At 49.6% G+C, this 9,738-nt stretch overlaps 1 protein-coding gene across 2 annotated transcripts; it reads left to right on the top strand.

Annotated features, from left to right (window-relative positions):
• The first annotated feature begins 4,620 nt into the window (after positions 1 to 4,620).
• Positions 4,621 to 8,026, top strand: LOC123161234 (transcription factor TGAL3). Of its 2 annotated transcripts, XM_044579082.1 has the most exons (10): positions 4,621 to 4,813; positions 5,038 to 5,126; positions 5,294 to 5,361; positions 5,442 to 5,645; positions 5,730 to 5,825; positions 5,933 to 5,992; positions 6,638 to 6,715; positions 6,800 to 6,845; positions 7,030 to 7,301; positions 7,396 to 8,026. In XM_044579082.1, the coding sequence occupies exons 1-10, from the start codon at positions 4,779 to 4,781 to the stop codon at positions 7,792 to 7,794; spliced, it is 1,347 nt and encodes a 448-aa protein (XP_044435017.1). In that variant the 5' UTR covers positions 4,621 to 4,778; the 3' UTR covers positions 7,795 to 8,026. The 2 variants fall into 2 exon arrangements, with proteins under 2 accessions (XP_044435017.1, XP_044435016.1); XM_044579081.1 differs by lacking the exon at positions 4,621 to 4,813 and having other exon boundaries at positions 4,829 to 5,126.
• Positions 8,027 to 9,738: the final 1,712 nt, after the last annotated feature.

Genomic DNA, 9,738 nt, shown 5'->3' with positions numbered 1-9,738 from the left:
AATGAAGCATAAGTCTGAAACATTTGAAACATTCAAAGAATTTCAAAGTGAAGTTGAAAATCACCGTAACAAGAAAATAAAGTTTCTACGATCTAATCGTGGAGGAGAATATTTGAGTTACGAGTTTGGTCTACATTTGAAACAATGCGGAATAGTTTTGCAACTAACGCCACCCGGAACACCACAGCGTAATGGTGTGTCTGAACGTCGTAATCGTACTTTACTAGATATGGTGCGATCTATGATGTCTCTTACAGATTTACCGCTATCATTTTGGGCTTACGCTTTAGAGGCGGCCGCATTCATGTTAAATAGGGCACCATCAAAATCCGTTGAGACGACGCCTTATGAACTGTGGTTTGGCAAGAAACCAAAGTTGTCGTTTCTGAAAGTTTGGGGCTGCGATGCTTATGTGAAAAAGCTTCAACCTGATAAGCTCGAACCCAAATCGGAGAAATGTGTCTTCATAGGATACCCAAAGGAGACTGTTGGGTACACCTTCTATCACATATCCGAAGGCAAGACGTTTGTCGCTAAATTCAGAAACTTTCTAGAGAAGGAGTTTCTCTCGAAAGAAGTGAGTGGGAGAAAAGTAGAACTTGATGAGGTAACTGTACCTGCTCCCTTATTGGAAAGTAGTATATCACAGAAACAGGTTTCTGTGACACCTACACCAATTAGTGAGGAAGATAATGATGATGATCATGAAACTTCAGATCAAGTTGTTACTGAAATTCGTAGATCAACTAGAGTAAGATCCGCACCAGAGTGGTACGGTAATCCTGTTCTGAAAGTCATGTTACTAGACCATGATGAACCTACGAACTATGAAGAAGCGATTGTGAGCCCAGATTCCGCAAAATGGCTTGAGGCCATGAAATCTGAGACGGGATCCATGTATGAACAAAGTGTGGACTTTGGTTGACTTGCCCGATGATCGGCAAGCAATTGAAAATAAATGGATCTTCAAGAAGAAGACTGACGCTGACGGTAATGTTACTGTCTACAAAGCTCGACTTGTCGCGAAAGGTTTTCAACAAGTTCAAGGGGTTGACTACGATGAGACCTTCTCACCCATAGCGATGCTTAAGTCTGTCCGAATCATGTTAGCAATTGTCGCATTTTATGATTATGAAATATGGTAGATGGATGTCAAAACTGCATTCCTGAATGGATTTCTAGAAGAAGAATTGTATATGATGCAACCGGAAGGTTTTGTCGATCCAAAGGGAGCTAACAAAGTGTGCAAGCTCCAGCGATCCATTTATGGACTGGTGCAAGCCTCTCGGAGTTGGAATAAACGCTTTGATAGTGTGATCAAAGCATTTGGTTTTATACAGACTTTTGGAGAAGCCTGTATTTACAAGAAAGTGAGTGGGAGCTCTGTAGCGTTTCTGATACTATATGTAGATGACATATTGCTGGTCGGAAATGATATAGAATTTCTGGATAGCATAAAAGGATACTTGAATAAAAGTTTTTCAGTGAAAGATGTCGGTGAAGCTGCTTACATATTGGGCATTAAGATCTATAGAGATAGATCAAGACGCTTAATTGGACTTTCACAAAGCACATACCTTGACAAAGTTTTGAAGAAGTTCAAAATGGATCAAGCAAAGAAAGGGTTCTTGCATGTGTTACAAGGTCTGAAGTTGAGTAAGACTCAATGTCCGACCACTTCAAAAGATAGAGAAAAGATGAAAGAAGTTCCCTATGCTTCAACCATAGGATCTATCATGTATGCAATGCTGTGTACCAGACCTGATGTGTGCCTTGCTATAAGTTTAGTAGGGAGGTACCAAAGTAATCTAGGAGTCGATCACTGGACAGCGGTCAAGAACATCCTGAAATACCTGAAAAGGACTAAGGATATGTTTCTCGTTTATGGAGGTGACAAAGAGCTCATCGTAAATGGTTACGTTGATGCAAGCTTTGACACTGATCCGGACGATTCTAAATCGCAAACCGGATACGTGTTTACATTGAACGGTGGAGCTGTCAGTTGGTGCAGTTCGAAACAAAGAATTGTGGTAGGATCTACATGTGAAGCGGAGTACATAGCTGCTTCGGAAGCAGCAAACGAAGGAGTCTGGATGAAGGAGTCTAGTATGAAATATCCGGATGTAGATGAACAAATTCGAGGACCGACTGGTCACTGCACGCGGACACGTACGCGTGCGTTTGGGGGCCCCGGATTTGCATAGTTTGACTGTAGATGCTCTAATGTGCTGCATATAATTCTTTATAAAAACCAAACTTTACAAATTTTGATCAAATTTATGGAGAAAACTCTGTGTCTATAATAAAAATATATATCTTATGATGCATCGAATAATGTATATTGATACTGTAATTTTAGATAAATATATATTTCTATAAACTTAATCAAAGTTTACCTAAGTTCGGTTTTTGAAAGAAAGATAATGTATATGCGCAGAGTACGCGTTACATTAGGCCAACTCCACCGTGCGACCCCAAACGGACGTTCGTTTTGTCCGGATTCTGTCCGTTTGGGTAGGAGGATGGGGTCATGTCCGGGCCTGTCCTGGGATGCGGTGGCCGTGTGCCCAGCGCGTGGCCGCATCCTTTTGCCCCATCTCGTCCGCCATGGCCTAAACATGCCCATATTTTCATATGAAAACAAGTTTGCACGTCCAAGTATTAATTGTTTGAAAATTAAAATAGTTTTACAACCCAATCAAAATTGTCTCTAATAAAGATAGTTTTACAACCAAATCGAAATTGTTTTGAATGAACATAAAACGAACCAATACATCTATCGGTTGCCAATATTCTCCCAGACGTGCTCAACCAAGTCATTTTGAAGAGTCTTATGAGTGTGCCAATCACGTAGCTCACGATAGAACTGGCATAACTGATCAAACGTGGCCGGTTCTTGATGTAGGGGTTCAACATTGTCACCTTGATAGTCAAATCCTTGGTCGAAGATACTGTCATCACGCTCGTCCTCGACGATCATGTTGTGCATGATCACACAAGCAGTCATCACCTCTCAAAGCTTCCTTTCATCCCATGACAGTGTAGGGTATCGAACGATGCCCCATCTGGATTGAAGCACACCAAAAGCACGTTCCACATCCTTTCTAGCACTCTCTTGCATTTGGGCAAATCTCTTTCTCTTCTCACCTTCGGGCTTCGAGATTGTCTTCACAAAAGTTGACCACTGAGGATATATACCATCAGCTAGATAGTATCCTTTGTTGTACTGGTTCAGGGCGTGGCCTCTTTCCCTGTTGCGGTTCAGGTTGGGAGCACGGCCAGGGACTAACCCCCTGTACCGAGGAAGCTGCCGTTGAATGTGGTCGTGAACGACCAGTGCAGCCACCACAAGATCTTCATCATCCGACGACGAATCGTCCGATGAACAAAGGAAGTGGTGGAAGAAGAACTCGTCTCCACTGTCCATACCTTTGTGGGCAAAATGTCGAACACCTTGCGGTCGTGGTGGCGAAGAGGCCGCGATGATCACCTGGACCCAGCAGGGGTGGTTGCCGGCCGGCTACTGGCCGCTCTGGAGCCGTCGGAAGCTGCCGCGGCCGCCGTGGTACGTCGCCGGCGGTCGTGTCTCCTCTGCCACCGGCAAAGACGGCGACGGGCAAACCTCCTTCGATCGACGGCCAAAACTACGGTGAAAGCGCGGGCGTGGTGGCGGCCATGTCTACACGTGGTTTGGTATGGACGACCGGGGCTGCGCGGTGAGGAGGCGGCCGGAGAATAGCGGCGGCGCCGGCGGCGTGGCGGGCCGGGAGAGGAAGAGTTGAAGCGTTGGGAGGGAGGGATTGCTAGTGTCCTCGACAGGCGGGTCACGGGGGGACAAGGGCGTGCGTCGCGGCCGTCCGCGCGCGTCCGTTTCACCACAAATCAAACGCAACTTTGGGCCGGGATGGGTCGAAAACGGACGGATTTCGGACATTTGTCCGTTTAAGGCCGCGCGCTGGGTCGCGCTATTCGTCCGTTTTACCTCAAACGAACGCACTCGGACAAAATGGGGTCGCGCGGTGGAGTTGGCTTTACAGCTAACCTGACTTGGTGAGTAGAATAGCTGAAGTGCCCCCTCCCACTTTTTATCGTGCTCACTGCCGTACTGTGCTCTAGTCAAAGAAGAACTGAAGTTACAACAGTAGTACACCCTACCTAGGACCAAACAACAATGGCTACAAACCTATTATAATCCTGCCCCTACTACTACCGTCACCAACAACGCATAGGCGTAATAGCTACAGGCGTACGACGACCTCAGTTCAAGATGGCCACAGCCTTTTTTTTCTTTTTCTTTTTTGCGGGGGAGCCATAGCCTTTACACTGCCCCATCCATGGACGCATGTGCCCGGGAGTCCCCTGCGCACACGCAAACGCGCTCGAATACAAAAGCTTACACGGTTACACCATAGCGCTTCCTGCCTGCCAAGCCATCACGGCTGATTGACGCCTGATCTCCGATGGAACCCAAAGAATGGACCCATGGATGGACAGATGGATCCCTCTGACATGCACCAATTGACACGTCCGGATCATCATCATATCTTTTCATTTCCATCTGATCCTATCTCCCTTCAATTCTCGCACGGCCTTCCAATCACCCCTCCTCCTCCTCGTCCCGCCATTATAAGTGGCAATGCACATGACACACCATGACCACGCGCCACGCCCACGCAACAGTTGCTGGTGTTCATCAACAGCTCAGAGTCCCCATCTCCCCAGCTTGTTCCCGGCGGCGGTGACGGTGGTCCTCGTCGTCGACCCTGCCGCCTCCCCCGATGCATCACCACCCTGGGCCTTTCCACGTCTTCAGGTAACCCGACCCACGCGGCTACAGTAGCGGAGAAAGCGATCGCCCATGTCCGCTAGCGCAGTTATACTATTGCCAGTGGCCACCCAAGCTCGCAGCTGCCCTGGCTCGTCCTTTGTTCTCTTGTGCTGCGAGCTCTGTCTTCTCCCTTGGACCGGCCCGTCCCGCCCGCTAACCCTTTGTTGCCTTGCGCGCGTCCGTGGCCGCGCCCCTCGTGCTGCTTGCAGGGCGGAGCGTGGCGTCACGGCTGGATACCACCACCACATCGGAGATGGCGCCGCGCAGCTCCCACCCGAGCTCCTCCACCACCCCCGCAGTGAGTAGCGCCGCTTCTTTATTTTCCTTCGGAAAGGGGCGCCCGCGCCGCTGCCGCTTGCATTCCGAGAACTATTCACCCTGCTCCTCGTCCTCGACCTGTTCTTGGATTGGATCTATGCGTGCGCCTTCTGATGAATGCGTTTGCTTGGCCTTGTGACTGTGAAGGCCCCAACCCCAGCTCCAAGTCCTCCAGCAACGTCACCGTCGCCAACTTCCCGTCGCTCGCCAGTCCGGTGAGTGGGTTTCTTGCAAGCATTTCTGGGGGCGACGTGGCCAGATTCTTCAATCTTGTGTTTGACTATTATTGTGGCAGCATGGAGTAGTGGGGTCGTTGGGCATGGCGACGCCGGGAATGGCATTTGCGGCGGCGGAGGCCGGCCGGTTCTGCATGCCGAGGGCGGCCGTGCAGCAGCTCGAGAACTGGGGCGACTCCCTCTCCGGCATCGTCGTCACCAGCCCGCTCACCGAGACCTCCACGGACCTGGACGACAGCGGCGACAAGCATCACGCCCTGATGGTGCCCAGTCCCTTCATGTCCTCGTGCTCTTGGTCATTTAACTCGTCCTGCTCGTCATGTAATGCGGTTTACTGTTGTTGACAGGGCGGTGGTGGCGCCGGCGCCGGCGCCGGCGGAGGGGCGCATTCCCAACGGCGGGTGGGGTGTGTCGATTCCTCTGAAAGAACAGGAGATGAGAAGGTACCAATACCATACATACACATGAATCGAAAGTGCGATGAAATATGATCGTCTAGGTAGCAAATGTGGTTGTATTTCTTACGTATGAGCGGCGACTATGGTTGCAGACCGCACGGAGACTAGCGCAGAACCGCGAGGCGGCCCGGAAAAGCCGCATCAGGAAGAAGGTGAACCCTCCCATTATGTAGTCTGATTCATTTGTTCCTGTTGAATAGAAAACGGCGGTGAAGTGATCCGTGGATTTGGTTGCCACTCACAGTAACATCGAACTTGCTCCTTCCGCCATTGTACCAAAGCAGTAGGGCTGCTTGTTTATATGCTAATTTTGCATGCCATTCAACCTATGTGTTTTCCTTTTCCGGCATATGAACTATATTTCGTAAGCATTTTTTGAAGGGATTTTCCTAAGCATATAGTACTACTACTACTCCAATTAGTATATTCTTATGGTCAATGTGGGCACCACCATTTCTACTTGAAGGGTGCAAGAATACTGTCATAGTAGTAGCACCTTTCTTGGAAGGCTAGCATCACATTCTGAATTTGCTCATCCCGTTCTTATTTATAATATCAGTGAGATTTTCTTTTTGCGAGGAAAAATCAGAGTCAACCCAGTTTTCCTTGTGCTTTGACTTTATTGATTGCCTATTTGTAGCATAATAAACCTCGTAAAATTTCCTGTTAGAGGGAGTTTTGGTTTTGCTATATTGATTTACATGGAGTACAACACTCTGCATTGTTTCATGTAATTTGTTCTTGTGGTCTTATATGCACGAACGTGACGATTTAAGCCCTTTTTTTCCGGTTTGAAGGCTTACCTTGCGCAGCTGGAAAGCAGCCGGTCCAAGCTGACGCACCTTGAGCAAGAGCTTCAGAGGGCAAGGCAGCAGGTAAATCCTTCAACGCCAGTACGCATTTGTAACACCGGTCTGTGGTCAATAGTCATTGATTGCTCACCTGGGCATTTATCACAGGGAATCTTCATCGCCGGTGGTGGCTCCGGTGACTGCTCAAGCGGAGGTAAATGATACCACTATTTCCAGTGCTCACATTTTTAATCATCACGCAATCTACATGCCGCTGGTTCGAAAATGCTGTTGCACGAGTGGTTCTGCAGCCCATGCAGTTCTGTAATGTTGTTAATACGTCTGCTTCAAATTTGATATGCTTCTCCATCTGAACTGAAGAAAATTGGGTCTTGCAGGCGCCTTGGCGTTCGATTTGGAGTATGCGCGGTGGCTCGACGACCACCAGCGCCACATCAACAACCTCAGGGTGGCCGTGATCGCGGACATGGGCGACGACGAGCTGCGCATCCTCGTCGAGTCCGTGCTGCTGCACTACGACGAGTTCTTCAGGCTCAAGAACCTGGCGACCAAGTCCGACGTGTTCCACGTCCTGTCAGGCATGTGGATGAGCCCCGCCGAGCGGTTCTTCATGTGGCTCGGCGGGTTCCGCTCGTCGGAGATCCTCAAGGTAGGTACTCCAGCCAGCAGCCTTCATTGCAACCTGGACCTTGAGCGACCTTGGTACAACATCCATGGATGATCTGGGATGATGACACGTTCAGGTACTCGCCAGCCACCTTGAGCCGCTGACGGACCAGCAGCTGGTGGGCATCTGCAACTTGCAGCAGTCGTCGCAGCAGGCGGAGGACGCGCTGTCGCAGGGGATGGAGGCCCTGCAGCAGGCGCTGTCCGAGACGCTCGCCGCGGCGGCGGGGGCGGGGCCGCTGGCCGGCGCCGGCAACGTGACCAACTACATGGGGCAGATGGCCATCGCCATGGGTAAGCTGAGCACGCTGGAGAACTTCCTCCGGCAGGGCGACCTCCTGAGGCAGCAGACCCTGCAGCAGATGCACCGGATCCTGACGACCCGGCAGGCCGCCCGCGCGCTGCTCGTCATCAGCGACTACTTCTCCCGGCTCCGGGCGCTGAGCTCCCTCTGGCTCGCGCGGCCGAGGGACTAGCGTCGGCGACGTTCGACTGGCTGGCTGTTGGGCCGCCATGGGAGGGAGACGCCCGCTCTCTGAGCTGCGAATTGGATTCTTCGGAGATTTTGAGTACGTACGACTAGCTAGTAAGTATATGTGGCATGTTACACGCGATGCTGGATGGCTGCTGCCGAGTAGTAGTAGTGGACAACTAGTAGTGTAACCGTAACAAGTGAGATGTTATCTAACTTAATCCATCCGGCCGGAGTATTAAAGGGAAACACGTAGTTGCAGAACACTCCGGTTCTAATCTACGGCTTGCAGCTCCCTGATTGTAATTTGTGTTGACCTGTACAACCTTTTCTTTCTGGCCGCACGTACGTAATGTTTTAGAGCATCTCCGACGGACGGGCGGGGCGCTAAAAAACCTTTTACAGCGGCCGAGTAGCCAGTTTTTGCGCGCGAGCAGCCGGCGCTTGCAATATGGTCATTTTAGAGACAGTATGATGATATTTCAAACATCAAAACAAGACATAGAATAGTTTAAAAACACCCAAACAAGTTCATGACATAAAAGTTTAAAATCATGCCCACGTCATCATCCAACCAAGTTCAAAATCATCAAACAAGTTCATGCCATAAAAGGTTCACACAAATAAATGGCACATCAACAATCATGCATCATCCTCGTCTTTGTCCTCCTCTTCGTCCGATTCTTCGTCCTCCTCCTCCTCCGATTCTTCCCCCTCCCCTTCATTATGTCGCGCCGCATCATCATGGGGAGCTTGGAAGGTGTTGGCAAGATCTCCATCGGCATCATGTGAAGGTATGTGAGGCACACCGGAAGACATGTGTCCACCCATGTCACCCGGAGGTGCTCTCATGCCTTTCATGAGAGGCGCAAAACTCATGCCTCATATGGTAGCTCTGAAGCCACCCATGCCTCTCATGGCCCCCATGACGCCCATGGTAGCTCCGAAGCCACCCATAACTCTCATGTCGCCCATGGTAGCTCTGAAGCCACTAATGCCTCCCATGTCGCCCATGCCAACCATGGCTCTTTTTTGGATCAAGACTTCTGTCCATGAAGAACAAGTACTCTCCCATTCCAACAATCTAGTTCGCTCCTTCATGGCCAATTTCTTCTCCTTCAATGCCACCTTCCTCTCCTCGGCCGCCACCCTCCTCTCCTCAGCCGCCAACCTCCTCTCCTCGGCCGCCGCATCTTGGTTCCTTGCCATCTTCTTCACCTTGTTCGCTTTCTTTCTTGCGTTCACAATAGTTTCCATAGCATTTTTTAGCTAGCCATCTCATTTCCTCTTCTTCTTTTCTTTTCCGTCTTTCTTGCATCCATTTGGTCTTTTTGGCTTGGAGTACGCAACCGAGTTTGGTGTAGGGCTTCTCTTGCCGTCATCACTTGATGTCTCCTCATCATCATCCAAATCAATAGTTCGCTTGTGTTTGTTGCTCTCCTCATCATCGACACCATCGCGGGGCTTCCATTTCTCATCATTCTTCAACGCATCATAGCAATGAGGCAAGGTAAATGGTCTCCCTTTCTTGATCTTTACTTTCTTGGTCTTCTTCTCCTCTCCTTGAAATAAGTTTTGTGCAATAGTGAGCTATAAACAAAAGAACAAGTTAGCACTTGAAACACCAAGAAGAAGCATGATGAACATGGAAGAATCGTGAAAGAAATGGCACTTACCCTATCTCTATCATTAGTGCCACTTTTGTTTAACGTGCCAACCGCCTTAAGTGCGACCGCCCACCATTGACAATCTCAGTTGATTGTCGACAACCGGGAGCGAAGAGATCTTTCCGAGCGGTCAATTCCACTTTTATTATGTAAATCAAAGTGCCCCTTCATACGGATCCAATATGCATCTCTACTTTGATCCCCTCCAACGGTGGCATCCCTCGACACTTGCAACCATGTATTGCATAGCAAGATGTCTTCGTCCATGGTGTAGTTGCCCG

The sequence above is a fragment of the Triticum aestivum genome, chromosome 7B (assembly GCF_018294505.1).
Source record: "Triticum aestivum cultivar Chinese Spring chromosome 7B, IWGSC CS RefSeq v2.1, whole genome shotgun sequence".
NCBI lineage: Eukaryota > Viridiplantae > Streptophyta > Magnoliopsida > Poales > Poaceae > Triticum > Triticum aestivum.
The sequence above is the reverse complement of the archived record's forward strand: the minus strand, read 5'-3'. Positions and strand labels throughout refer to the sequence as shown.